Here is a 26,995-nt window from a genome sequence, read left to right as displayed (position 1 = left end):
ATGGAGGACGATAGACGGACTCGACGAGCTCAATGAGTTCCAAGTTCTTCGATACCGGTCAGAGCAGGCCCCGATTCTGCTAGCTCTAGTGATGCTCTGATGTGGACTCTACAATCAGGCACCTGAGTGTGCAAAGAGTGCTTGTCTACACAGATGGCCCCTCAATTCAGACCTTATGGACCAGGTGCTCGCGTGACTGGCTGAAGTCAAAATGTGCATCACTGATCGTAAACCTCCCCGCCAAACGTGGGCGACGCTCAATTGAATTCGTACTGCGCATGGCTGGAATGTTGTACAACAAGATCATCAAAAGTGGCGCTTGGAACAAGAGATTGAGCTTGACCCTGCGAGTCTAGTCTGTCTTGCTCGCGCTATTGATGATATCGACAGCAGGATCGTGTTTGGACCAAAAGGTGCCTGCGTGGGCGCTGCTCAACTTGGCGCCGCTTTCCTCGAGCTGGCTTCGGTCGATCTCTTTAGGGTTGAGATCGAGTGTCTCGAGATAAGTCTTCTTAAGAACATAATCAGCCCGTTGGAGCGCTGCCTCTTCTTTACTGCTGAACCACAATATGCGGGTGACGACGTGTCGGATGATCTCCTTGACGAACAAGAAGAGATGCTCGCAAGCAAGTGCAACGAGTAAGGCCGAGAAGAGCGTCGACTTGAGTGCAGACAGGGGATCTGGAGCTGTAGCTGCATAGTGGACATGAGTCGTCGCAAAATTGCCATGGATCGATTTGTGCGTCAGAGCCGTGCCTGTGATGTTCTCTGCGGCGGAAATGATGGTCTCGACCGGTGGGCCGGAGAGGAAGCCAGGTCGATGAGATGCGCCAGGGGCGTACATGTAGATGAGAGAAGCATTCGTCATTGCGCCAAGCCAGACGAGAACAGACAGCGCGCGGAGCCAGGGTCCGATAGTATCTGTTCGCGTGGGCACCGGTCTGCGAGAGTTGGAGCACAGCTTGAAGGTATCTGATCTTAGTTCGAAGAAGTTGTTGACGAACGCTGTCACAGGCTGCACTGAGGTAAGTTGCGGTAAGAAACAGATCGAAGCTACTCACTGCGATAGGCCAGACGACAGAGAAAAGGACGGTGTAACCAAATTGTACTACCATCTCTGCGTACTCGACGAACAAGCTGCGGTAGACTTGTGAGCTTGGGAAAAGGAGGGACCAGCTCGTACAAACCTATAATCGGGCAGAGCAGCTTCATGACGGATACGCTCGAGGAAAGCATGCTCTTCTGGATCATCAGACGGACTCGACTTGGGGTTGGTGCTTCTGTAAAGCTCCGTCTTGCTTGAGAGCAGTCTGAGCAACATCGGCAGACCAATCTCTGTGAAGGCTCCGACGGCCTGTGACGTCGTCGTCAAAGCGATAAGCGTATTGCGTAGCTTGTTACTGTTGATGTCAAATTTAGGCGAAGCAGCATGGTTGGCATCGATCAAGCCCTTGTTTGCGAGCAAACTGAGAGCTTGTGGGATGACGAGTCGCCCAAAAGGAACATAGATGTAGCCTGTGAAGGTCAAGGCGCCGAAAGAGACCAGCGCATTGAGTGCAAAAGTCTTGAGCGTCAGAGACTGGTAGTGATGATTCTCGTGCTCGTGATTCTCCCAGTTTGTCAACCTTCCAGCGACCTTGGTCCAGAGCGCGACGACTTGGGGTACCAGTCCAGCGAATGCGATGGTGGGTATCAAGCTGAACGCCTTCTTGCCGGGTCCATCGTAAACCTCGTTGATGAGGACCTCGGCAGTGTAGATGATACAGATCAAGCCAGATAGCAGAGCAGAAAAGACTGCCAAGGCAGGCACGGTTGCAAGGATCCTTCCCTCTCTATTGTACCAGGGAAAGAAGGGCTCCTGAAGACCGGTCACAGGCGAGGTGCGCAGAGTAGCAGGCTTGAACTGTGCTCGCCGTCTGCCTCCTTTGGTCGAAAGCGCATGGGTCTGCCAGCGTACGGACAAGACTTTTTCTCGCATCGTCCAGCCTTCGACAAAGATAATGGCCCAGAGTATGAGTACGATGGAATAGACAGGATGGTACTCCCATTTGGCAAGATAGACCGCCGTTCCAAGGGCGGACGGCACGACGAGTCTGGTGAAGTAGTAGCGCAGGAACTCAAAATAAAGCGCAATATCTTCACCAAAGTGATCCTTGACTCTGTCGAGCTCTTCGGCGGGTATGCTGACCACATGAGACCAAGAGGTCCAGCGTTGTAGCCAGTCCTTGTTGAATTTGGGATTGTGAGGCGGAAAGATGGCTTTGACACGAGTGTAATGACCGGTACCGGGCGTGATACCTGCCTTGCGATTCGAGCGCGTGGCTTGAGATGAATTGACCGATTCGTCATCGTAGCCCGTGATGAGGGTGTAGACATGTCGAAGTCGCTCGCCCTCTGAGACGGGATCAGAGATGAAATCCCGCTCCGATTTGGGATCGGGTTGCTTGGTACTCGATATACCGTGCAGCCAATCATCGAGTCGCTCTTGCTTGAGCTCTTTGAGCATCAGCTCGTCCGGACATCGTACGAAGATGAGGATCTGGTCAGATTTGGGTGCACCCAATCGACTCGTTACGTGCAAGCCAGCTTCTTTGAGTTTCGACACGACAAACCGATAGTTGGCTGCAACATCGTCACGAGCTGATTTCGGCTTGCTCGCATAGTCGTACACGAGCACGTAATCAACATTGATGGTCTGCTCGCCTGTCGAGCTCGTCCGAGGGGGCAGGGATGATCCCCCCTTGATAGCAGGGACGTCGAGCGTGTTGACCGGCTGAGTCATCCTCTCCGGCCTATGCGACTCTTGCGCCGCCATCGAACCAAGCCAAGCTCGAGCTGAGCTGCTGAGACTTGGATGCTGCGGGCTTGCTGGAAGAGCGGCGATGACGTCGTTGGCGACGAGAGGACGACGCGTTCGCCGTTCGCCCGCCTTGCTGCCCGACAGACTCGACTCGATCGATGCTGGCAGCAATGACGACCTGCCTGGGCTCACGAGGCTCAGTGAGATTGGATGAAGCCACGTCAGATGCAACAGTCGACATCCTCTTGCTCGGCTCGGGCTGGACTTCTACTTTCCTGATGCCTCTGCTCGATGAACGCAAGCTCACCTACGCCTACACGACCAAAGACGGACGAGATGGCTCGATCAAGTTCTCGTTCGAAAGCAGCAAGACGGAGGCACTGTCCGCCGAGCAGACGGGCGATCTTGAGCAATTCGAGCGATTGCCTGCTGCTCAAACGATCGTCATCATCTTTCCGTTGTATGGCCCAGGCGCTTCCACCCGGCTTGTGAAGAACTACTTGGCGACACATCCCACTGCTCGACCGCTGTTCGTACAACTCGGCTCAACGGGCATCTATGACGGTGGACCGACGATGCAGCACAACGCAAGTACGGTCGGCAGCGACGACGGCGCAGCCTGGAGAGCGCAAGATCCCATCCGATACATTGACCGTCACTCGACTTACAATACTACTAATCCTCGCGCGGTGGCAGAGGATGAGCTCCTCTCGCTTTCTCCGACATTGCAAAGCCAAGAGAAAGACGATGAAAAGAGTCGGTCAGTCAAAGCAAGCACGACTGTTCTCAATCTGAGCGGACTGTGGGGTGGTCCGAGATCGATCAGAGCTTACGTTGGTAGGATAGCGCCCACGAAGGAGGCTCTATCTGCAAAAGGCTCGATCCACATGCTGCACGGTCTCGACCTCGCTCGTGCAATAGTGGCAGTCTCGCTACCCGATGCCCGAGCGACAACACAGGGACAGCGATGGATCGTGTCAGATACGCGATGCTACGACTGGTGGGAGCTAGCGAGTGCGTGGGGACTCAATGGCGATGATCGCTCTGCGTTTCCAAAAAATGCTTCCAAGGCACTTCAGAGGACCGAGAAAGCAGCTGCCACGGGACATCAAGCCGAGTGGGTCGTGGAATTGATGGCGGAGCAAAAAGTGTTTGTCTTGCCCAGAGGACCGGAAAGGCTCCACAGGATCATGTCCAGTCTCGAGTTTTGGTCCGCGTTTGGGCTCGCACCCATCAAGGCCAGGCTAGAGTAGCCGTGCCGAGATAGCTCCTGACAAGCTGTCGTACAAGACGAATGCACCCTGGTGGCAATTTTCACTCTGCACACTCGGCCATCGATGTTCCTTCATTGCGTCTGCGCTCTGGCTTGCGCTCTTGTCATCGGCGCACAGCAGTATCGATTGGCAGAGATTGATGCACTTCTCTACCGCATCGAAGCAAGGGGTACGGCCTACTGTCCCACTCTCGGCAATACTGCTCTCGGGACGGGATCAGCTCAGATCGTGCTCCTCTCTCGCAACGGTCGAGACTTTCAGTACCGTCCGTTGGCCTACTCGAATGCCGATAAGCTCAATGTCGATGAAGTTCAGCGCGATTCCGAGCGCAGAGTCAAATTTGCAGTGGCATCGTTTGTCGTCAACGAAGTCGGAACAGATCAAGCGTTCTGGCTGTCAGACCAAGATCGGACATGCTGTCATATCAGATCGACCTATACTTTCACGCTCGGCACGCAAGTTCACTATCTCGACGCTGCCAATACGGCTCAGACATTTGTAGAGTGCGGCGGGCCATCTGCACCTAAATTGAGCTGCAGTGAGACAATGTCTCGTATCGACTGCGCAGAGCCATTCCGGACTGTCCGACTCATCGATGTGCCCGATCAAGATAGACCGACCATCACAACTTATGGTCTCTCGGTCCGAGCAAGCGCAATCTGTCCTCTCCCGCGTATCGGATTCTATCATACGCCCTATTACCCGACTATCATCAGGCCCACTCCCGGCGGGGTGCAGATTGCCGTGATTGCCAAGCCAGCCTCTATCTACCCTGCTATTGCATCATTTTGGCATGTATGCCTCCTGAATCTCAGCTTTGCTGCTCTGATGATCCACCAGTTCGGATTTGCATCTAGGGTCGCGCTTTTGCGTAATGTTGTGCTCTGGCACGACCAGATCGAGGACAGCCTGCTGCAACTCCAGATCACACTCAGGTACGTCCTCTTGTGAGCAAACGAGCAGAACAATTGAAGACTTCAATAGGGATTTTGGCTATGCTCAGCAATCGTGGGATCCAGTCGACAGAGTTTGCTGTCGCGTCGAATCATCAGCCACGACGATCAACTTGGGCTTGTTCCGTCCCTTCTCAGAAGTCATCGATCCCATCTCAGTCATGTCGATCGAATGCAACCCGAGTCAGTCCTTGCCGGTCCTTGCGAACCGAATGCTGAAGTGGCGCAGCTGCGGCTTTTCGTCCTTCCAAGGCATGCACTTCCGAATACGCTCATCCCGGGCGCTTCGCCTGCGATGAGATCAAGCGAACTTTCATACTTGAGCCTCTAGCTCATATCTCGCCAAGCGCTCGCGCAGTGAGCTGAGTGTAGCTGTGACGCATAGAAGCATTGCATTTGAGGCTCCACTGCATCGAGCGACTTGATCAGCGTCGACACGTCTTCGCATGCATATTCGCCGCTCTGGTTGTACGCTTTTGAGCAATCGCTACGGGCAATTGCCAGCTCACATGCATATGACCTCAGGACGTGACAGCTCCGAAGGCATTCCCTACTGAATCGGCAGACAAGCGACGAACACGTCCAGCCCGTGCAACGGCCTGAATCTTCGAAAGCTGTTCTGAAAGACACCGAGAGCTATATTGACTTGCAGAACTGCAGTGCAGCGCAGCACATTTGCTCTTCTTGCGGCCAGGTTGCAATCTGATCGCCTCTCCATCTAAGACGTGCGGACACGATCCTCTCGGTCGATACAAATGTCTGACCACGTGCTGTTGCTTCAATGATGACTGAGAATATTGGCATGCCGCCAAAGTGTGACATGTCAGCTCTGACAATAGAAAGCAGTATTTGGGCGGACGGGCACCGTCGCTGTGAAGAGCGTGCCCGAGTCCTCTACTTTGCCAATGACGGCCACCAATATTTGAGCAGGTCCTATCGTCGTCGTCTCGCAATGAGGTCGCAGCGCTCTGAGCGGATAGAAAGGGCATCGTGCGGCTGTTCGGGCAGCAATACGGGAAATTCCCATCGCTGACCGATCTGATTTGTATACTTCTCTGTACGGCACCGCAAGATTTGCAGTTTGATCCCCATCTTAGGATATGAGCCTCATCTGATCCGCCGCATTCGACTTAGGCGCGAAAGACTGGGCCGAGATAGAATTTGGTTTCGTACATGCCAAGCGCGAACGTGATCAAGGTCTTGAGTCTGCGGCATGCCCGAATGCGAGCAGACCAGCTCCGCTGATTTTCACCTCCGCCAACGATGTGCAGGCTATAAAAGCCATCGACGGAAAGGCCATCTTCATCCCTCGAGCTCCCGTCTTGGGCAAAGCTGTTGGCATTGACGTAATTCGTAACTTTGTAGCTGTGCGATCGCTTGCTATGAGAAGAGTTAGAAGCATTTCGAGTGAGGCCAGATCGACACGGGCAGGACCTGGACGGCACTGTGCGCTTGCAGTCGCTTCGATGTGGTAGAAAAGCGCAGTGACATCGGCCGATGAGGACGCACGGCGCTATTGACTTACAAGATGCAGTACGCATGCAGCAAGCATGAAGACCGGGGAGATTCGAATCATGGGATTGACCAACATCGGCCAACGGAACGTTGAAGACCGGCCGCAATTCGATCGCGAAAGCCAAGGGCATGTCAGGTCACGTGCAAGCGGCAGCCTCCGCTTCTCAAAAATTTGAGAAAGTGACTCGCAAAGCATGGCATCAAAGAGAGCGTCACAGCAAGCGCTGCGAGCAGCATGCAAGGCAGCCGCACCAGCACAGAAGCGTAGCTTCGCACTCTTGGCAGCACAGCGAGCATCGCGACCCGCAGCCACAGCGGTCCTTCAGCACATCTTTCCCCAGGTAGCTTGCTTGCGCTCCCGCCCAGGATGCGGCATACTGAGCATGCGAGCCCAATTCAGAGCAAGCAGCAGACTCGCGGAGTGAAGACACTCGACTTTGCAGGCACGAAAGAGGTCGTATATGAGCGAGCAGATTGGCCTTTGCCCAAGCTGCAAGAGTACTTCAAGAACGACACGCTCGCTCTCATTGGCTACGGTTCCCAAGGTATGCCGGTTCTCGCATCAGCACAGATCTATCCTGCTAAGTCGAGCTGCGTGCTGTACAGGCCACGGGCAAGGTTTGAACGCGCGCGACAATGGCTTGAATGTCATCGTCGGCGTCCGCAAAGACGGCAGAAGCTGGAAGATGGCCGAGGAGGACGGCTGGGTACCCGGCAAGACGCTGTTCTCCATTGACGAAGCACTCGAGAAGGGCACAATCATCATGAACTTGCTCAGCGACGCAGCACAATCACAGACTTGGAAAGAAATCGAGCCCAAGATCACCAAAGGCAAAACACTTTACTTCTCTCATGGCTTCTCCGTCGTCTACAAGGACGATACCGGTGTCATTCCTCCAAAGGACGTCGACGTCATCCTCTGTGCGCCAAAGGGCTCCGGTCGAACTGTCCGCTCGCTCTTCAAGGAGGGTCGCGGCATTAATGTCGGTCGCGTCCTTACCACATCATCATATGATAAAGCTGACGTGGCATACAGGGCTCCATTGCAGTATGGCAAGATGTGACCGGCAAGGCAAAGGAGAAGGCAGTAGCACTCGGCGTTGCAGTCGGCACCGGCTACCTCTACGAGACGACGTTCGAAAAGGAAGTCTACTCTGATCTCTACGGCGAACGTGGCGTCCTCATGGGCGGTATCCAAGGCATGTTCCTTGCGCAGTACGAAGTCCTCCGCAAGAACGGCCACTCGCCTTCGGAAGCATTCAATGAGACTGTCGAAGAGGCTACCCAGTCGCTTTACCCCCTCATTGGTGCGCACGGCATGGACTACGTACGCAGGATCGTTTGCTTTCGGTGATGACTGCTGATAGGGTGCGACAGATGTACAATGCATGCTCCACGACTGCGCGTCGAGGAGCCCTCGATTGGGCCAAGGAGTTCCACAAGGCCAATCTGCCTGTCTTCGAGAAGCTCTACCAATCCGTCCGTGACGGCTCAGAGACTCGCCGCTCGCTTGAATTCAACGGTCGCAAGACATACCACGAGGATCTGGCCAAGGAGTCAGTGCAGCGCTCGCTATATCTCTGATAAGCGCTAATATGCGAGTAGATTGGCCGAGATTGACAACCAGGAGATCTGGCGTGCAGGCAAGACTGTCAGAGGTCTTCGCCCAGATGCCAAGCAGGATTAGAGCGTCAGCGCCTCTGCTCGAAAGTGTGTTCTTGTTACGACAACAACATTGTTTTGACGGTGCTCACAAGATTGCACGATTGGAGAGCTAGCTTTCTCAGCGACCTCGCTTGCCTCTCCCGCGGCCTCTTCCCCTCCCTCGTGCTCGCCGATCTGGGTTGTCGCGCTGTGGACAGTCCTTGGCCATGTGAGGTTCGCCGCAGACATAGCAGCTATACGTCGACGGTGTCGATCCGGAAGTCATCGCGGCGTTGCCGGACTGCTCAATCCATTCAAAGCTGTACGCAAAGTCAACGCAAATCTGCTCACTTAACGCTCGACGCACAACTTGCACTGACTGGCTGCAGAGACTTTTGAGCATTTCCAGAACTCCCTGCCTTGATTAGGACCGTCCTTCTTCACAGTAATACGAGTAGCAGTGAGATCGCACTGACAGCGAGGCGCGACTGAAGCATCTCCGTTTTGATGGCTAGTCTTTGGTCGAGCTCTCTTCGTAGGCGAAGCTCGACTGTAAGTCCTTTCACGCTTGACGCTGGGCGTTGCAGTGTCTGCCCACTCGAAGAAGCCACACGATGAATCTTGAGGCTTGGAGCAGCTGTAGAACGTTCGGCCCTTGTTTGCTGTTGCCTTGTTCACAGTGCGCAGAACTGCCGTTTGTTCGCATTGACAGCGCGGCACTTCTGCCGCAGCTTCTTGGTGGGCCGCGATAGGGGCTGAACGATGGTCGTCGTCACTATCGAAATGATCATCGACGGCAGACGAAGGACTACGAGCGTATGCTTGACCTCTTCCCATACCACGACCGCGAGCCCTCGATGTAGCCCGCGCAGCCCCTCTCGCTCGCGTGCCTCTGCCTCTTGTAGCTCGGCGAGCGGGCGGCGGCCCAGCATCGTCATCTTCGTCTCCGTCCACGTCGGCCATTGGCACCGGCGCTCCGTCATCTGGCGGCAGGTCTTGCGCGCCAAGCTCCGAAAACTCGCGCACAGTATCTGTCAGAGTTTGCCACTGACGTCGGGCGACGATGAACATTTCGCGGTACTCGTCTAATGTCTCTTCGATCACATCTTGCTGAGTCCGCTGACCAGTGCAGATGAGACTCATTCGATGTTCGGTCATGCGGCGCAAATGAGGTTTACTGAGCGAATTATCAAGACCGAGTCTGTTGTACCCTTCGACCAGCCCGATACCAAGTGTCGTCGGGACAAGTACCGTACTCCGACCATCCTTTTCACGGGAGATATAGTCGCGTTCAAGGAGATGTTCGATATGCTCTGCAATTGTCGCGTCTGTGCCAATGCCGTTCTTGTCCATCAGATTGACGAGATCGGCTTCCGTAAGTAGGCTTGGTCCAGTTGTCTTGCCTTCTTTGAGCTCGCATGTCGCAGGTAAGAAGGTCTCATTGAGATGGAAATCAGGCAGGGCGTTGCCTTCCCATCGATCGTAAGGGTATACATCGAGATAATTGCGCTCGAGCACAATCAATCCTGAAGCGTTGAACTCCTCGCGAGCTATCGACACTCTCACTGTTGTCTGCCGACCGGTCGCATTCTTGTGGCAGCAAGCGAGGAAGCGACGCGTGACGAGCTCGTACACGCGCGCTTCGTCGCCTTGCAGATTAGCATGTGCAGTCGGATGAATAGGCGGATGAGCATGATCGTTCTTTCTGCCGCCTCTTGGCCGCTCAAATTCTCCCCGATGCAGTCTGTACAGCGTATCAGACACTGCTCGACGATATCCAGCCTTGAGCTACCTTTGCGCAAAGGGACCCCATCTAGTGTCTTGCGTTTGCTTTTCGATAAGCTCCTGAAAGTTGAAGTGAGGATCGAATTGATCTGTTTCTGTGCGAGGATAGCTGAGGATGCCTCGTTGGTAGAGGGCGTCGGCAATCTGTCCTCGTTATCAGACGAGATCTGGCCAGTCGGAAAGATAGGTCTACTTCGAGGACTTTTTTAGGCGACAAACGTAATATGCGAGAGCCCGACTTTTGTAGCTCCACTGTCGTGAGCGGCAGTGGTTTCCTGTTGGCAAGGGGATCATGAGGGAGCTCACAAGTTTGCTGATAGCGTACCATTTGCTCGCTGGCTTCGTCTGTACTGAAGTGATGGTCGCTTCGGGATCATCGAGGCACCACTGGTGAAGCATGCCGGCCACTTCTCGATCAAAGAGTCGGTTGCGTGCCCAATTGAAAGTGACAGTGGCGCCATCGCGGCGCAGCGTAGATTGTATCGACCAGAATGCTTCTGCTACAAAGTTGCGCATTCGCTCATACTGCTCGACGACGAAGCCGAGAGCAGGAAACTGACATGGTCCTGCGAATACGTTGAAGCCATGCAAGGACGTGCTTTCAATAGCGAGACTGACCGTAGGAGATGACGGAGCCTTGAAGTTCCGGAAAGGCAGCCTGAAAATTGAAAGTCTGTAGACGGGTTAGGGCTGCGCCGACACGAAGGTCGAGCATTATGCGTGCTTCTACCGCGCTCGCTTGTCTTTCATCGAGCGCGACAGCATGCTGACAAGCCTGGTGTATCTGACTGTTACGCGCGTCAGCACATTTGACGACGCCCAGACGGCAAGGCTGACTTTGCAATGATGGCAGAGAAACGGGCACGTAGAACGACTAGTCGTGGATTGACCTTGAGACAGACGTTCTGGACTTCCCAGCCAATATGCTCGCCTTCTCTGTCGCAATCCGTCCAGATCATCAATATCTGAGCCGTCCTAGCTTCATTCTGCAGATTGCGAGCCACGTCCTTGAGCTTCTGTGAAATCGACGACCTTCAGCCGTGGTCCACGGTCACATGTGGCGACTGACAGGAGGGATGAAGGTGATGATAGGCGCATCAAAGAGGTCGAATGCGTCGCAGGAGCGCCAGCCGCGATGAGCATCGTCAAAATCATTGGCAGTCAGATGACCGACGACGGCGGTGACGACAAAATCAGTGAAGCCGGGATAGCCTTCTAATCGGTAGGAAAACTCGTAGTTATTGACGAATCGACTGCCTCCATTACGCTGTTGATCATATTTCTGTGAGCCTTTACAACTCGCAGACCACTGCGCGCACCGTTCTCGAACGACCGCCAGAGAGGATCTCGGTGATCCCACGTGCGATGCTGGGCTTCTCTGCCACACAGAGGCATTTCACCATGGCCTCATTTGAGCGTTCGCTGTCTTTGCTATTCGCGTCGAGCGCGTCTGCGTCACTGCCAAACCGCGGACCGAGGCCGCGGCTCAGCTCATCCCTGAATGAAGTCCTTCTGCCGTGCTCTCATTCTCAGCTTGACATGGTCTGCTTCGATTCCCCGCGTTTGCTCAGCTTCGCCGTTCAGTCTGGTCTTTTTCCGACTCAAGGCGTCAGCGAGTGCGAGTTGCTATCGTAGTGCGTTCAAGGACCCTGTAACCTGGTCCCTTCCTGCTCCTCTCACAGACGCATCACAGAAGGTCTTACGGCAATAGGACCCGGGATCTTAGATGTCTCGTTCATCCCGCAAGAAGGAAGCAAATATGTCCTCTTGCGCGCCTCAAATTGTTTGTTACGTCGTACCCAGGTGCGCTTTCTCGCTCAACGGGTCACAGACGATTCGACGAGCAATCTTGGGAAACCGGAGAGTCTTATGGGCAAGGATGGTGTTCCAGAAAAGGTGCTAGTGCAGTTCAACGTTACTTCATCCGGTCAGGATCAGCAGTTCTGGGATGCCGAGTCCAGAGCATGCTGCATCGTGACGGCTCACATCAAAGTCGTCATCGGTATCTCGCTCCTCAACAAAGGAAAAGTCTTCTCGGCCGAGGCCGTAGCGCAAATGAACTGCAGTGGCAAACACCTACCTCAACCCCATAGCTGTACGCTTCAGCGCAAGCGGCTCTATCTGAGCTCAAGAATGGACAGGCCCAGAGGAACCGTCCACGGTACCCTGTCCTAGCGTTTTCCCGCAGGTTACGGTTGTGCCTGAGCCGGAGCCCGTCCTGCAAACGTACGAAATCGAAGCAGACGCAAGCGGCCACTGCGAGATCTGGAGGAAGCGCTGGCCGCATGCTCTCACGCAGATAACGGCGATCGAATCGCCTCTAATTTACGTGGGCATTCTGTCAAAGCAGTATGGCGCTCAGCTTTGGACCGACTTTGTCCACGTGCGAGCTCTTCGCAATCCTTTCAAACTGGATTGACACTGGCGCAGTCTCTTTCCGATCGTCGGGTCATTGTGCGATACATCTCTCCCCTGAATGACGACTACATCGTATCACTTCAGATCAGGTCAGTCGCTCGCTACAAACAAGACGGCTGATATTGATGAGTACTGCAGGCAGCGAGGAGAATATCAGCCTACATGGGCGCCGCCTGAGAAGCCATGCTGCAGTGCTTTCATGCTTGCTTATGTCGGCTTGGGCGTCGCCAGACGCTCTTTTACACTGCTCAGCGAACCGAGATTCTTTGTCGCCTGCCCGCCGCGTAAGACTCGTGTATTGCTCCAGTCCGAGCGCTGAAAGCATGCACAGATCCTCTGATCATGCATGTGAGCACTTGCAACGTCGAATACGAGCTGCCAGCAGAATATGTCTGCCACAACGTGCAGTCGCGAATCGAAGGTCGCGCGTTGGAGGGCGCATTAGCTCAAGGGTAGGCAAGCCGGTATTTGTGATATGCAATCTACGGCCACAGCAAGCTTCGGCTCAGGGTGCAATACGACCCTCGGCGGATCCTGAGTGATTATCGCACGCTCCTTCGTAACTCGGTTACGGCGCCCCATTCTTCGAGCGTGCGACCGTTTCATAGTCTGTCCCGCCAAGCTCCTCTTTCTTCTCCTTATCAAGATCACTTGACCCTCCGTCTCATCTCAGTGGCTTATCTACTTTACGTCGTCTTCCCGTGCAATCGACTCATCGGCGATTCGACAGCGGTCACTACGCTCAGGCCTCTTTGTCATCCTTCTACAGTGACACTGGCCAGTCATTGTCCACTTGGAGCGACCTCTGCACATGTCGACAAATTCCGAAAAGGCTGCGGCTATGCACGACGGCAGCCTTGAGAAGCATGTCGTAGCCTCAGACTACCAAGTCTCGGTACACGACGAGCCTTCGAGCTATGAGCGTCGAAGAGATCACAAAATCTACGTCGAGGAGGGCGAACAACTCGAGCGCCAACTCAAGCAGCGACATATCCAGATGATCTCAATCGGCGGCGTCATCGGCACAGGCCTCTTCCTCGCCACTGGCTCAAGTCTGCAGATGGCCGGACCGCTTGGTCTTTTCATGGGCTATGCCATCATGGGATCTATCACACTCTCGGTCATGCTGTGTCTGGGCGAGATGGTCTCCACCTTTCCTATAGCAGGTGGCCATATCTCGCTCTGCAAACGATTCGCTGATCCGGCTCTTGCTTTCACGATGGGCTGGAGTGAGTCTCCTTGACCCCTCAGAGGAGGAGCGCTGACAGCCCTGCGTGGCACAGATTACTGGTACAACTGGACGATCGTACTGCCTGCAGAGCTGTCTGCTGCAGCCGTACTCGTCTCTTACTGGGTACCCGCGGAGCATGTCAGTCCTGCCGTCTGGATCACCGTTTGTCTCATCGTCGTCGTCGGTATCAACCTCGGCGGCGCAGGGTTCTACGGTGAAGCGGAGTTCTTCTTCTCTATGATCAAGGTCGTCACTGTCGTCGTGCTCATCTTCCTGGGCATGATTATCAACGCTGGCGGCATACCCGGACAGAAGCAGATCGGCTTCCGCTATTGGAGCGATCCCGGCGCATTCGTGCAGTACGAGGGCATCGCTGGCTCGCTCGGGCGCTTCCTTGGCTTCTGGTCTGTCCTCATCCAAGCTGCATTCTCGTACGTCGGCACAGAGATCGTGGCGCTNGCTGCTGGTGAAGCCAAGAATCCCCGCCGCTCGATCCCCAAAGCCATCAAGCGAGTGTACGTTCGGATTCTGCTGTTCTATCTGCTCGGCACNTTCATCATTGGCATCCTCGTACCNTCNAATGAGCCAGATCTCAAGCTTGGCTCAACAGCAGCAAAGTCGCCCTTTGTCATCGCCATCAAGCACGCAGGCATTACAGGCTTGCCTTCGATCATCAATGCCGCCCTCGTCACTGCAGCTTGGTCGGCNGCCAGCTCAGACATGTACACAAGCAGCAGAGCGCTCTATGCGCTCGCTATCGCCGGCAATGCTCCTCGTATCTTTGCACGAACGAACAGCTGGGGANTGCCCTGGGTCTCAATGATCGTGTCTATTGCGTTTGCTTTTCTCGCTTACATGTCTGCCGGCTCGACGTCTGCCGGTACCGTCTTTGGCTATTTTGCCAACATGACCTCTGTCGCTGGCTTGCTCACNTGGTTCGGTATCTTCGTGACGTTCATACAATGGGAGAAAGGAACGCGAGCGACGGGCGTGGATCGCAAGAGCCTCACNTTCACGGCTCCGTTGATGCCTTACCTGGCATACTATGGCGCCANNATGACCTCGCTCATTCTCATCACGAACGGCTTCAAAGTGTAGGTCACATTTGTTCTCATAAATATCCTTCTTAGTAGCTTGTGAGACGGCAGGTTCATCCATGTCGATGGCCATTTCGATGATGCAACTTTCATCACAAGCTACTTCCCGCTCGTCATGTTTGTCGTGCTTTACGTGGGCTACAAGTTCATGTACAAGACGACCTGGATCGCGCCCGCCGATATGGACTTTATCTCCAACTCGCGCGACTGTCCTCTCGAGGTATGTCTTGCGTCACTGCAGGCTCACATTAGCTGACTCATTACAATGTCAGGACGAGGTCCCGCCCCGCAACTTTGCAGAGAGGGTGTGGAACTGGATCGCATAGGCAGACATTCACACCCTCGCGCGGTCGTACAGCGCTCTAGAAGTCACGGCAGATAGGCGCACATGAACTAGAATGCATCGCTCTCGCTTTTGAGATAGACCAGAACGATTTGAGCTCGTACCGGAGCATAGGCTCACAACAAGCGTCTTGATGCGCAGTCACGCCATCCTTCTCTGACGCGATGTATAGCGCGATGAGCATCGGCTGCGAACGCGTCCGTCTACATCTTTGGTTCGCAATGCTCAGCAGTACAGTCGTCATCACAATGCGTCATGTCTTGATCGTCGCTTTTCCTCCCACGAGCTCTTCCCGAGACCTGTGTATGACGTTTCCGAGGGTCGATCCGACAGTCGATGATAGACGTCAAAGGCGTGATCGCCCTTTTGACGTTATCTGCAAAGCTTAAGCATCTTCTGACTTGTCTGATCATCCGTACGACATGACGTCGACAGCTCGTCACATGCGATTGTCCACATAGTCGCCCTCTATGACCATCATCCTTGCGCGTCTCTCGTTCTTCACGGTTTCGGCTGTCCGACGCCTCAAAGCGTTGGCGCTTGCCCTCACGATAGCAAAGATTGCTGTACGCGCCGCTCCAAGAGTCCCGGAGACTCGGAACCGGTGCTTGGGCTTCGAGACATGCATCGTCTCGTGTGTCTCGCCGGATGGGATTGTTAATGCAGGTTATTCATCTGCGCCATTGGTTGCGCTGACATCGCTGGCATACAGACCGTCGCCAGTCTCAATCGCGAAATGTGGCTCCTTCGGTACACTGAAAGTGCCATCGTGAAGAAATTTACCTGTGTATGCACCTTGCCGGATCTATAATGCGTGATTGAAGCCGAATGCAGATCAAACAAGACCCGACAATTGTGTCGCCGCGGCTCATATGCAACGTTGATGGCAGTTCGTCAAGCCCTTCGGAGCGCAAGTATCGCATGGAGGGACTCTGGTCAATGCCATTTGCAGACAGTGGATCTTTCGCACGTAAAGTCGCTCGTCGTCAGTGTGATACCCGATCTGAATGGCGCAAACAGCAATACTACATACTTGCTGTGCCGTTGAGCACCATTTCGCAGTCGATCTTGACGTCATGAGCGGTGTGTGGTCACTGGCAGGACAGCAGATCTACCTCCGATGTCCCCGACCAGGGCTTCTCGAGCACCGAGACTCGTGCGTTGCGGCATTTGGGGGGCGCGACTGTGAGCAAACCTTTCGCTTCGCGCGGTCGAGCAGGTCTGACGTAGGGACAGTTCTGCACGCGTGTGCTGCGGTAACGGGCACCTGTATGCAACAGCTCTATCCGATCGTACACGGTGGCAAGTGTCGTTGGCGCACAGAACCCTCAGCTCCTGCGAGCTACGTAGCGAAATAGGTGACGTGGGAAAGTTGCTTTCGAGATAGACCTGGGGTCGAGAAGCCTACGAATCCATTGTGCGACCGGCTCGCGAAGGCATGATCCGGCGTAGCGAATAAGATGCAAAAGTGAGGCGTGCCGTTCGATGTCGACATAATGGGCGAGCGAGCGAGCTGGCGTAGGACATTCGCACTTGCATTGTGACCGTACAATCGGCTGATATATCGACAACATGTACAGTCGAGCGCGGCTAAGAGAGCATGCCGGCGGTTGTTGCCGTCATTAGGGTCGTAAAGATGCCACAGATTAGAGCAGATACGCCGCATCGAATGATGCGACGCTTCTGATTGGGTGCAAGAGCTGACAAAACGCCCAGTTGCTGCAGCACGGACGAACTAAGTAGCCATAACCCACAGATGAGGCCTGAACTTACAATGCCTAGCGAGGCGACGTTGCCAAAGCCGCAGAGGGCATACTGTACGATGATCAGTCCGCGAGTAGACAGCGTGGCTCGCAATGGCTGGAGATCGGTGTACGCGACCTAGGCGGCAAATAATCAGCGTCGACACACACGGGAATACTGCCGCTGCTTACGAATTCGTTGCTGATGACCTTCAGACCGATGAGCTGAGAAATTGCGACAATGTCTTGCTTGGGGACGCCCATCAGCCACACTACCGGCCAAAGGATGTATCCGAGAATGAATTGCAGCGTAAGACCCTGCACCGAGAAGAATTGGAAGATCCATGCGAGCAGGCCATTGACGAGTGCGAGCAGCGAGACGACGACAAGAACGTTGGCGAAGATACTACTGGCGACTTTCACTCCGAAGATTGCTCCGTTCGAGAGCGCAACAAGACCGGACTCTGCGCGATCGGGATCGGGTGGGATGTGCACTTTGCCTGTGCATACGGATGAAGCCGATCAGCTCATTTTTGGCTGACTTGCTCCAGTACGCACCAGCTGTGAGCGGATGACCGCGTTCGGGCCAGCGCATTTTCGAGACTGCGATAGCAGCAGGGATCGACATGACCGAAGAAGTAATCAAGATGGTGGGATCCACGCCCAATGAGACGTACTGATGTGAGACTTCAGCGTATGCGCATGGTATGAACGAGAAGCGTACAGCAAGAAAAGTAGAGCCCGCGATCGTTGAGAAGCCGGACGTCATGACGAGATGAATCTCTGAAGAAGTCATCGATCTGACCTGGAAGGACCATGTGTCAGATTGACGAATGCTGCAAGTAATCAACCCACAAATTGTCTACACAGAATAGCGCTTTCTCCCTGGCCGATAAAAGGGCATGCTGTCGCAGCAATCGCCTCGGCGCCAGAAATTCGCAAAGTTTTGAAGAAGAACCATGCGAATCTGACTAGAATCCAGGACAAGATGCCATAGTGCAGCAGCAGCGTGACGAGTGCCACGAAGAAGACAATCACGGACAGCTGTACAGCATATTACACGATGAGCTTGGCCAGTGACAGCTGAGCAGGGTGCGTACAGTATTGACGAAGAAGAAATTGTTGCTCAGAAAGGCTTCGCTCCAGAAAAATGCGGCGCCGGCATAGCCTTGCATCAGCAGGTCGCGGGCAGCAGTACTGATCCATTTGAAGAAGCTTTGCCCAGCACCGGTTTTGAGCACAAAAAGCGCGATGATCTGCTGGAATGCGAGCGCGACGATGACGGTGTCGGCTTGGATGTGCTTGCGCGACCGGCTTGTCAGATAGAGAGCGCTCATGAAGACAATGAGACCGAAGAGTCCCTGAGCTCTGTGCCCATACGAGGAGTCGGCCGACTGCACACCGAATGCGGAACCCAGGACGAGCGCAAGCAGACCGACGACGCCTATGCTGAGCCTTGTCATGTAACTCAGTGACCAGAAGCCACGCGAGACTGTGGCATTCCAAGACCGCTCAATCGGGTCGGAGAAGATCGATGTGGGTACCCATTGAAAGCAGATGAGGAGGATGAAGAACCACGCCCAGACGGTCGTAATGATCCAGTAGTGTCTTGTCCTGAGCGATGAGCCGCGTCATCTTCTGCACGAGGCTGGCAAATGCAAGCGGCAGGCAACGTACCGAGGCAGTACAAGTCCTGAGATCCACCAGCCGAGGAGAACCGCCACCAGCACGAGATGGACAAGGGCCCGGAAACGAATGTAGAGCGACGCCAAGGAGTACTTGTGGGGCTCATCTGTATCGTCGCCTTCTTCGGTCATGTACGAGCTCGCATCGAGATCTTGCTCCTTGATCTGCAGCTCCTGCCTCTTCCCTTCCTCGCTAAACTTCTCGCCCGGGCTCTCTGCGCTAGGGGGCCTGTGCAGGGGCGCATTAGAGGGGAGGATACCGCCCTCTTGCATGATGTCTAGCTGGTAGCGCTTCACAAGATCAAACTAGGTCGAGCATACCGAGCTGTTGGCCAAGCTCTTGTCCAGTTGAGGAACCACGCTACAGGAAGATAAGAACGCCAAGGAGCGCACGCGACATGTCAATTTAATCAGATCTCTCCCCTCTTCTCCTCCTCGTGGGCGACGTGGGCGCGTTTGTCACCGAATGCATCAATACATTTCCGCCATGATGAGCGTGACCATAGAGGTCCAGCCGCAGAAAGGATGACTGCGCTGTCCTTGGCCCGTCAGAGCGTTGTACTGCTCCCAAGAGTATTGCGTTCTATCGTATTCCTTCTTGACGTTATTGACGACATTGTTTCTGAGTTCGCTGTAAATTTGCTGTGCTTGCTGCTGATGCGGTCCTGGGTATCTTGCGTATTTCTACGCTGCGATATGAGTAGATGCGTACGAAGCTATCAAGTGACCAGACAGACCTGATGAAGAGCTTTAAGGATCATGGCTTGGAACTGAATCCAAATGGGGCCGGTCCAATACCCATCGCCCTTGCCGAAGTAGGGATCCGATTTGGACAGACTGCGGATGCCATAGTCGGACCAGAGATGCTCGGGATCACGAAGGAGATCGAGCACGCTGCCGAGATGAGGCGAGTCGGGTGCCATGAGCCCTAGCATGAAGGGGAAGAGCGAAATGTAGCCTTTGTGGCAAACAAAGACAGACTCGTCTGCTCGCAAGATCAGCCCAGATGCTCACTTTGCGCAGCATCGTTCCGGCCGACCTTCTTCGTTGACGCTGAGGTCACAGTACATTTGCTCGTCTTCATTCCAGTGCAGATCATCGATGTTCTGAACGATGGCAGCATAGGCTTCATCATAATCTGCCTTGTCTTCTTCTTCGCCAATGAAAGCTGCAATTTCGCTCATCGTCCTGCTGAAGAAACCAACCCAGCTGATCAGGTCGAGATGCAACTCGCCAGTATGCGGCGGTCTTGCTCGAGGGTAATCGTCCAAGCCGCTCGTCAGGACATGATCAGCTGTACGACCACGCCATCTGTATCCCTCTGTCTTGTGCGAAGCATCGCGATCCCATTCTCTGATCTCGCCCCTTTGCGTTCGCCTGAACCACTCGTAATGCAGCTTAAGCTTCGGGTAGATCGAAAGCAAGAACGCTTTGGCAAGCGATGTATCGCTCAGTAGTCTGTTCGAGAGCTCTTCGGTCGATCCCGTAGCAGCCATGACGGGCGGCATCGCGCCTTTCAGTCGATCGTCAAAGTCGGCATTGGTAACATCGATCCCTCGAGCACGGAGCCGGGCTATGTAGTCAGTCACCGCGATCGTCAATGTCGGAGGATTGGCATAAGTTGGATATTGGGTTATGAACTCGCTCGGTACCTGTCGATCATCTCTTGAATGAGGACTTTGATCCTCAGCGAAGGCGCAAACCGACCTTGCTTCGCGCTTCGTCGCCCAAAATTTGCTCGCGACCAACCCACCCGTTCTCATCGATCAAATCTACCCACGATCGCAGTATGTCAAGACTGCACATACATCAGCGCGGTGCATCGTCTAGTAGGGAAGCAGCGGACCTCATGTCGTTGTCCCAGGCGCCGATGAGCGAGAGATGAAAGCCTTCATCCCAGTAGAAGCCACGGGGGAAGAAGGAGCGACTCGGGGTAGCAGTGAACAAAGTTCGCTCTTCCGTCAGCTCCGGCTTGGGCTGTACGGGCACGCCTCCCTCGTCCTCGAGATCATCGCCGAAATCTCGCGACCGATCAACGACAGAGTTGCCGTGGAAGTAGCCAATCCCGCCAATGAGGTTTGACAGAAGTGACTTTGCGAGCATGACATGCTCGCCAACATAGCCTTTGCTCGTCAATGCAAAAGTACGCTCGAACCGATCGTCAAAAGCTTGCTTGGATGCTTCGAGACCTGCCTCGAGTGCTTGGCTGGTGAGCTTCTGGGGCACATCGTCTGCATCGAAATAGATGTACGTGGTGAAAGGTGCCTCGAGCATTCGCTGGAATGCCCAGAGATTGGCACCGTCTCGCGCGTCATTGGAAAGCGTCAAGACTTGCGCAGGCTCGGGTGGATTGTCCTGACCATACTTTTCGACGAGCGCATTCCCATACTGCGCTGCATCGCTCATGATTACATCTGTACCACGCTCAGCTGCGCGTAAAGGCCAAGAAGAGTAGCATACCTTTCGCCCGCCAGATCTGGCCTTTACCGACTGCGCGACTGATGTACGCGTACCGCGACAGTCTGTCGCCGAACTCGTCCTGGTATGAGCTGACGGGTACGCTGACAGTACTCTTACCGTCTTCTATTCGTATGCTAAAGGAGCCCAAGTCTCCGGTCTGACCATTGAGGACAACAGGCGAGAGTATGCCATCCTCAGCCTCTTTAGATTCCAACTCGAAGCTCCCCGAGCCTTCTATACCAAAGTATGGCGTCAAAGCTATCCGTGCAGGCTGCATAGGATCGATAGCTCGTCCGTTGATCTTGAGAGCCCAGGAGCCGCCATGCTGTCCTCCCGGGACCTTGAGAAAGGATGTCCTCAGGTTGATATTATTCAATGGGTCACTGATGATCTGTGCTCCCGATGTGCGCCCGTCATGTCTGAGCCAGTCGTAAGCAGCCAACCCGTCGTCCTGCTCGCAGGAGTGCCGCGCTTTGGCATGACTTGCATAGTCGTGCACGCCGTACCAGATCAAGCCGAACATGAGCGAATCTGGCACCCTTGCTCGCATGCCCAGGTATAGATTCGGCCGCCATGTTCCCCAGAAGAGTGACTGATTGACTGCGAGCTGTCCAGCTTCGTCATATTGCAGCTGCTGCCCCTTGTCGGTCTGACATGTCACTGAAGCAACTGTTGCAGCAAGGAGGGTGAAGAGTAGCCGCATGACTCGCGGCGGCCGCTACAGCTCGTGCAGGCTCCAGAGTAGCCTCAAAAGCCGACAAAGGCTGATGACGGCGATCTGGCTCGCCTTAGAGAGGGTCTGGCGGTAGCGTCGAAGCAGTCGAGGCACGTCGTGTCGCGCCTGTTTGTGACTGCAAGCTGTCCTGCTTCCTGCGCCTCCATGGCCTTGCGAACATCAGAGTAGGTGCCCCAAGCCTGTCTGGCGTGTAGTACTCAAGCTATGACATCGTTGCAGTGATACAGAGTTCAACGATGCCCTGCGCAAACACGGCATCTTACCGCCAAAACCTGTCGAGCCAGACTCGCCTCCATTGCTCCCTTCGAGCCTCGATGACCCGCTCGACGCTGAACGTACACTGTCGGACGACGAACTAGACGACCTCGAGCTGCCCAATTCGGTGCTAGAGTCTTACAAGGCGTCGCGACTCAACGAGCTGCGAGCGCGAGAGGCCCGACAGAATCGCTTTGGACGGATCTATCCGATACAGAAAGCAGACTACTCCCGAGAGGTGACGCAAGCTAGCACAGAGCGGCTCGATGGCCAGGCGAGCGAAGCCGAGGACGGGTCGGATGAGCCTGATACGCTCAAATTTACGCCCGTCGTTTGCTTTCTCTACAAAGACTCGCAAGTCATGCATGCCTTCGCTTTGCTCGTCTGACGAGTGAGTCGACAGTGTGGCAGAGTCGCGCATGTTGGGCGCACATCTTGCACGGCTTTCTGTGCTCTATCCTGCCACCAAATTCGTTAGCATCATTGGCGATATGTGTATACCCAACTACCCGTACGTCGCCTGCAATCGGTTCATATCGAGCTGACTGCCTGTCCGCAGTGACAAGAACATACCTACAATGATCATCTACCGAGGGGGTGAGCTCACAAGGCAGCCTCTCGTCGGGCTGGGACCTTCTATCGGTCTCAAAGGCGTTCAAACGACACTAGAGGGTGATTGCACCGGCTGCCCTTGCACTTGCACTTGATACTGATGCTGTATATGTCAGATGTCGAAAAGCTACTCCTACAGTCTGGAGCACTGGATCTAGCCCTCAAAGTAGATATCGGGCGACGGAAGCCCGATGGCAAGGATGACGACGAAGCCAAATTGGGCGATTTCGTGGATGCTCACGACGATTCTGACGATGATGATGCGCATCAGGAAGGCGGCAGAATCAATTCGGGTAGATCGAGAATACGAAACTGCAGGCCGCAGGGCGGCTCGGACGACGATCTGGATCTCTAGCGAGACTATCTTACCACGATCCAGCGTGCCCCGGCCCCAATTCCGAGGCAGTACCATACAGGTCAACGTCATGTCAGCTCAGACACCATGCTATCACACACTTTGTGGCAGATCATGTCTGCTATGAGGTGCAATAGCATGAGCCGTCACTCAGCCAGCTTTCATTCTACATAGGTATCGGGAGACATTTCGCCTCGCCAGAAGCATTTGCCATTATGATACGAATGAAACTGTTGCAAGCATGACCCTATCTCGATGTCGCACGTCTGCACGTCTGTCATCGTGTAAGCCGACTGTTGGCTTGCGATCGATAAGACTTACAAGGAGCGTTGCCGAAGCTGAGACGGCAATGATCAAAATCTTCGACGAGCCCACCTCTAGGACAGCGGAAGCGAGCGGTTCCGCTTGCTAAGGCCCACTGGCCGCTGATGACATTCAGGTCGACCAAAAAGTGCCGTTCCACTGTGCAACAAGCCTCTAGCGTGGCTGCTGACCCGTGTCAGCGGAGCGCTTTGCTTGGTCTGCACAGGTTTGACGTACGTGCGAATGGGCCAGTATCATTGAACGGCATTGTCCATATGCCCTCCATGCGATACTTGCGTTCCGAAGGACTGGACTCTTCGTTGTCGACTTTGCAAACGAGTGGCCCAGATAAGATGGCAGCCTCCTGCTTGAGCTTCACACGACATAAGATCTCCAGAATCCAGATGAGAAGCATAGAAGCGTCGAACCTACACAGGTGAAAAGTTTTTTGGCATTTCTCGCTGTATAGCGAATCAAGATCAACTCCTTCTCCGCCTGTGCCGATGTCTTGAATGCAGATAGATGAGCTAACTTCTGCAATGGTTGTCGAGGCAACTTGCGTATACGATGCCGTCGGGCGAGAGACAGGTCACCCTGCATTGCTCAAAGCCGACGCAGCGATTCCGAGTAGCGGGTTCGATAGGACCAGCATGAACCAGCGAGAGGAACACGAGCATCAGTAGAAATGCCGGATAGGCTAGGCAATCAAAAGCGGTCATGCGCTTCATAGCCTCGAATGTTCGATGGGACAGGAACTGATTGACCATGTGGGCAATCGTTCTGCAAGTGGATCTGTCATACTGCTGAGACGTGTTTGAGGGAGGGAGGGGAGGGGCACGTGTATCGGCGGTCATGGCCGGACATGATGCCTCGACGCCGGGCGCTGCTCGCAAACTTCAAGAGCCGATGACAGACTATGGGCACACAAGACGCTGTTGATCGTCGGTCGGGCTCGGTTAAACCGGTATGATGTGGCTACAAGCACAGCGACGGTGAAAGTGCTCGATCCAATCAGAAACTGTTCCGAGCGACCGACATGGAGCATTGATGAAGGGCATACCCGTTGAGGACCAGTCAGAGCTTTAGGCAGCGCTCAAATGTATAGACACCGTCGGAATTTCAGGTGCCAACCAAAAGATTCACGCGACGGACGTACGACGTCGACCCTGACTCGTCCCACTTGTCCTGCAGATCTTTCCTCAGGAGAGATCATCTCTTCGGACCTTTTCTCCCAATTCCTGTAACGAATAGCAGTCTTCCGTCTGATGCTCACGATGATCCGTCGAGTCAATGTCCTCGATCGCGGCATCGGTGGTGTAGCGTAGCGCAGTGGACTCGTCCAACCAGAGGCAGTCACGTCACCACAGTAGCGCTATGTCGAGCCAATCTGAAGTTTTCACGCCACTCGCAGCTTCTGCTCGGCACGCGCTCAAAGAACCTCTGTTTGCAAGTAGCTGCGCCTGCATTGCATTGACGCACGTCTGCTTCAGTGTCAGCGATAAACACATTCGCAGCCATCAAGGAGGCGAACGTGAGTCCACGTTGATCCAAGAAGCGTATCATGCAGGCGTCGAAGATCGTGGAAGTGTGCCACGCCCTGTCTTGACGACTATTGTGTACCATCATGCCCGACACCGTCGTCGAAGAAGCACGTGATTTCAAGCCAAGCTCTTCATAGAGCCGCTATAAAAGAAGACTCGCAAGATGTCTGAACCTACACCCACATGTACTGCAGACCTTGTCACTACAAGGATATCTTTTGCGTCACAGAAAAGGTCATTGGGTACTACTTCCGCCATCGTCCCGCCACCCACAGACGCCGTGCACAAACGGCGTTAATTCCCACGCACAAGTATGAATGATCAGCTCGCATGTGTGCAGGTCTGTTGCTGCATCAGCAAGTGACCATAGCAAGATTACGATCCTACATTGTGTGTCTCCAAACAGGGCGTAACATTGGTCGCGCAGTTCCAAGGTAAGTCCAGGCTTGGGACAGCGCAATTGGACTTGCTGATCACCCGCAGCCCATTCTCCGGTCATGGCATCAAGATCGACGGTGAAATGTCGTTCGGCGCGGCAGCAGTTCTGGATGGCAGCTGTCGGCAATCTTTGAGCGGATCCCCCGATCAGAACTGCGGAACGTACGCGCGAATGTGCCACTGTCCTTGAACATCATTGGCCACATCGCGTTCATACGATATTGGCGCTCTTCTGGGTTCGAGACTGCGCTATCGACTATGCAGACGGGCTCCTCCGACTTTACGTTTGGCTCCATTTTGAGCTACTTAGCTTGTTAGCGGCGCAGGCGCTGATGGGCTATCCTTACGCAGGAAAACTTCTTCCGCAGAGCTTTCTCACTGTACCTAAGTAGCAACATCTCTCGACTTAATCCTGCAACAGTCTATTTCCTAGCAGGTCAGCTGATGCGGTCTCCCAGCTCCAGTCACTTGCTTGTGCGATTCCATCTGGCGAAACGCACGAGGCAAGGCAGTTCTGGAAATCTACGCATTGAGTGCGTCTGCCTGGCAAGGTAGGACCAGCAAGTACAGCCAGAGCCAAGCCAAGCCTCAGCACTAATGCCCATCTGATTGCACGGAGCGGATTGGCGCAAGACATTGCAGGCGCGATTGCGTGCATGGCGTGTAGTGAGCTGTGAATTGGCTGGGTCGCGATGTGTCGAGCTCAGATCTGTCTCTGCTGTTTGTGTGGAGCAAACAGGGGCAAAGGTCATGCATTTGGCGATCAAGGCGTCTGTGAAAGCCGCCACGACGTGACCTTTGCACGCGTCGGTCGTCAAGCCGACAAGGGACAGAATGCCGCAGGCACAGCACAGGGATGCCGCTAGTTTCCTGCGCCTTGACAAGCAAAGTGCTGGCATCGAGAACGCTTCTGCTGTCGCGTAGCGGGGATTGACTTTCACGCAATCCAGTTCCACACCCTCTCTGCAAAGTTGCGGGGCGGGACCTCGTCCTGACATTGTAATGAGTCAGCTAATGTGAGCCTGCAGTGACGCAAGACATACCTCGAGAGGACAGTCGCGCGAGTTGGAGATAAAGTCCATATCGGCGGGCGCGATCCAGGTCGTCTTGTACATGAACTTGTAGCCCACGTAAAGCACGACAAACATGACGAGCGGGAAGTAGCTTGTGATGAAAGTTGCATCATCGAAATGGCCATCGACATGGATGAACCTGCCGTCTCACAAGCTACTAAGAAGGATATTTATGAGAACAAATGTGACCTACACTTTGAAGCCGTTCGTGATGAGAATGAGCGAGGTCATNNTGGCGCCATAGTATGCCAGGTAAGGCATCAACGGAGCCGTGAANGTGAGGCTCTTGCGATCCACGCCCGTCGCTCGCGTTCCTTTCTCCCATTGTATGAACGTCACGAAGATACCGAACCANGTGAGCAAGCCAGCGACAGAGGTCATGTTGGCAAAATAGCCAAAGACGGTACCGGCAGACGTCGAGCCGGCAGACATGTAAGCGAGAAAAGCAAACGCAATAGACACGATCATTGAGACCCAGGGCANTCCCCAGCTGTTCGTTCGTGCAAAGATACGAGGAGCATTGCCGGCGATAGCGAGCGCATAGAGCGCTCTGCTGCTTGTGTACATGTCTGAGCTGGCNGCCGACCAAGCTGCAGTGACGAGGGCGGCATTGATGATCGAAGGCAAGCCTGTAATGCCTGCGTGCTTGATGGCGATGACAAAGGGCGACTTTGCTGCTGTTGAGCCAAGCTTGAGATCTGGCTCATTNGANGGTACGAGGATGCCAATGATGAA

At 54.4% G+C, this 26,995-nt stretch overlaps 15 protein-coding genes across 15 annotated transcripts; 7 read left to right on the top strand and 8 right to left on the bottom strand.

The window, feature by feature from the left end:
• Positions 1–197: 197 nt before the first annotated feature.
• On the bottom strand, positions 198–2,891 carry L969DRAFT_89103 (uncharacterized protein). The gene is made up of 3 exons (XM_014710980.1): positions 1,188–2,891; positions 1,062–1,137; positions 198–1,015 (listed from the first exon to the last, which is right to left on the bottom strand). Exons 1-3 carry the CDS (start codon positions 2,813–2,815, stop codon positions 353–355), a joined length of 2,367 nt encoding a protein of 788 aa, XP_014566466.1. The 5' UTR covers positions 2,816–2,891; the 3' UTR covers positions 198–352.
• A 79-nt stretch (positions 2,892–2,970) lies between these two features.
• L969DRAFT_95719 (uncharacterized protein) lies at positions 2,971–4,053 on the top strand (the record flags this gene model as incomplete). Its single annotated transcript, XM_014710979.1, has 1 exon — positions 2,971–4,053. One exon carries the CDS (start codon positions 2,971–2,973, stop codon positions 4,051–4,053), a length of 1,083 nt encoding a protein of 360 aa, XP_014566465.1.
• Positions 3,754–5,471, top strand: L969DRAFT_553690 (uncharacterized protein). The gene is made up of 4 exons (XM_014710978.1): positions 3,754–4,869; positions 4,915–5,009; positions 5,059–5,210; positions 5,257–5,471. The coding sequence occupies exons 1-4, from the start codon at positions 4,138–4,140 to the stop codon at positions 5,391–5,393; spliced, it is 1,116 nt and encodes a 371-aa protein (XP_014566464.1). The 5' UTR covers positions 3,754–4,137; the 3' UTR covers positions 5,394–5,471.
• L969DRAFT_553730 (uncharacterized protein) lies at positions 5,454–6,297 on the bottom strand. Its single transcript, XM_014710977.1, has one exon. It carries the CDS (start codon positions 6,014–6,016, stop codon positions 5,549–5,551), a length of 468 nt encoding a protein of 155 aa, XP_014566463.1. The 5' UTR covers positions 6,017–6,297; the 3' UTR covers positions 5,454–5,548.
• On the bottom strand, positions 6,110–6,663 carry L969DRAFT_553074 (uncharacterized protein). The gene has a single exon (XM_014710976.1). The coding sequence runs from the start codon at positions 6,566–6,568 to the stop codon at positions 6,158–6,160; it is 411 nt and encodes a 136-aa protein (XP_014566462.1). The 5' UTR covers positions 6,569–6,663; the 3' UTR covers positions 6,110–6,157.
• A 73-nt stretch (positions 6,664–6,736) lies between these two features.
• Positions 6,737–7,896, top strand: L969DRAFT_95717 (uncharacterized protein; the record flags this gene model as incomplete). Its single annotated transcript, XM_014710975.1, has 4 exons — positions 6,737–6,883; positions 6,943–7,087; positions 7,149–7,525; positions 7,579–7,896. The coding sequence occupies 4 exons, from the start codon at positions 6,737–6,739 to the stop codon at positions 7,894–7,896; spliced, it is 987 nt and encodes a 328-aa protein (XP_014566461.1).
• Positions 7,861–8,600, top strand: L969DRAFT_64489 (uncharacterized protein). The gene is made up of 3 exons (XM_014710974.1): positions 7,861–8,098; positions 8,148–8,506; positions 8,554–8,600. Exons 1-2 carry the CDS (start codon positions 7,927–7,929, stop codon positions 8,318–8,320), a joined length of 345 nt encoding a protein of 114 aa, XP_014566460.1. The 5' UTR covers positions 7,861–7,926; the 3' UTR covers positions 8,321–8,506; positions 8,554–8,600.
• L969DRAFT_89097 (uncharacterized protein) lies at positions 8,148–11,403 on the bottom strand. Its single transcript, XM_014710973.1, has 9 exons — positions 11,291–11,403; positions 11,041–11,238; positions 10,809–10,987; positions 10,590–10,759; positions 10,297–10,537; positions 10,165–10,246; positions 9,979–10,115; positions 8,554–9,930; positions 8,148–8,506 (listed from the first exon to the last, which is right to left on the bottom strand). The coding sequence occupies exons 1-9, from the start codon at positions 11,372–11,374 to the stop codon at positions 8,326–8,328; spliced, it is 2,649 nt and encodes an 882-aa protein (XP_014566459.1). The 5' UTR covers positions 11,375–11,403; the 3' UTR covers positions 8,148–8,325.
• A 69-nt stretch (positions 11,404–11,472) lies between these two features.
• L969DRAFT_18655 (uncharacterized protein) lies at positions 11,473–12,845 on the top strand (the record flags this gene model as incomplete). The annotated part of the gene is made up of 7 exons (XM_014710891.1): positions 11,473–11,605; positions 11,665–11,754; positions 11,803–12,066; positions 12,113–12,354; positions 12,402–12,478; positions 12,528–12,673; positions 12,721–12,845. 7 exons carry the CDS (start codon positions 11,473–11,475, stop codon positions 12,843–12,845), a joined length of 1,077 nt encoding a protein of 358 aa, XP_014566377.1.
• A 2,391-nt stretch (positions 12,846–15,236) lies between these two features.
• L969DRAFT_95713 (uncharacterized protein) lies at positions 15,237–16,140 on the top strand (the record flags this gene model as incomplete). The annotated part of the gene is made up of 3 exons (XM_014710972.1): positions 15,237–15,431; positions 15,522–15,821; positions 15,895–16,140. 3 exons carry the CDS (start codon positions 15,237–15,239, stop codon positions 16,138–16,140), a joined length of 741 nt encoding a protein of 246 aa, XP_014566458.1.
• Positions 16,141–16,151: 11 nt separating this feature from the next.
• L969DRAFT_51548 (uncharacterized protein) lies at positions 16,152–16,555 on the bottom strand (the record flags this gene model as incomplete). The annotated part of the gene is made up of 2 exons (XM_014710971.1): positions 16,152–16,342; positions 16,450–16,555. 2 exons carry the CDS (start codon positions 16,553–16,555, stop codon positions 16,152–16,154), a joined length of 297 nt encoding a protein of 98 aa, XP_014566457.1.
• A 95-nt stretch (positions 16,556–16,650) lies between these two features.
• Positions 16,651–21,650, bottom strand: L969DRAFT_95711 (glycoside hydrolase family 63 protein; the record flags this gene model as incomplete). Its single annotated transcript, XM_014710970.1, has 15 exons — positions 16,651–16,779; positions 16,834–16,941; positions 16,995–17,302; positions 17,361–17,478; positions 17,527–17,607; positions 17,658–17,846; positions 17,903–18,416; positions 18,480–18,769; positions 18,809–18,848; positions 18,966–19,171; positions 19,225–19,472; positions 19,527–20,139; positions 20,195–20,285; positions 20,334–20,901; positions 20,948–21,650. The coding sequence occupies 15 exons, from the start codon at positions 21,648–21,650 to the stop codon at positions 16,651–16,653; spliced, it is 4,206 nt and encodes a 1,401-aa protein (XP_014566456.1).
• Positions 21,651–21,827: 177 nt separating this feature from the next.
• Positions 21,828–22,905, top strand: L969DRAFT_95709 (uncharacterized protein; the record flags this gene model as incomplete). The annotated part of the gene is made up of 5 exons (XM_014710969.1): positions 21,828–21,847; positions 21,903–22,292; positions 22,342–22,449; positions 22,498–22,610; positions 22,667–22,905. 5 exons carry the CDS (start codon positions 21,828–21,830, stop codon positions 22,903–22,905), a joined length of 870 nt encoding a protein of 289 aa, XP_014566455.1.
• Positions 22,906–23,066: 161 nt separating this feature from the next.
• On the bottom strand, positions 23,067–25,483 carry L969DRAFT_51980 (uncharacterized protein; the record flags this gene model as incomplete). Its single annotated transcript, XM_014710968.1, has 8 exons — positions 23,067–23,179; positions 23,227–23,391; positions 23,446–23,581; positions 23,641–23,742; positions 23,802–24,091; positions 25,059–25,091; positions 25,137–25,304; positions 25,354–25,483. 8 exons carry the CDS (start codon positions 25,481–25,483, stop codon positions 23,067–23,069), a joined length of 1,137 nt encoding a protein of 378 aa, XP_014566454.1.
• Positions 25,410–26,293, bottom strand: L969DRAFT_551077 (uncharacterized protein). The gene is made up of 3 exons (XM_014710967.1): positions 26,231–26,293; positions 25,660–26,178; positions 25,410–25,609 (listed from the first exon to the last, which is right to left on the bottom strand). Exons 2-3 carry the CDS (start codon positions 26,084–26,086, stop codon positions 25,572–25,574), a joined length of 465 nt encoding a protein of 154 aa, XP_014566453.1. The 5' UTR covers positions 26,087–26,178; positions 26,231–26,293; the 3' UTR covers positions 25,410–25,571.
• Positions 26,294–26,995: the final 702 nt, after the last annotated feature.

The sequence above is a fragment of the Mixia osmundae genome, assembly GCF_000708205.1.
Source record: "Mixia osmundae IAM 14324 unplaced genomic scaffold scaffold_8, whole genome shotgun sequence".
NCBI lineage: Eukaryota > Fungi > Basidiomycota > Mixiomycetes > Mixiales > Mixiaceae > Mixia > Mixia osmundae.
This window is presented reverse-complemented; position numbering and strand designations above follow the sequence as displayed.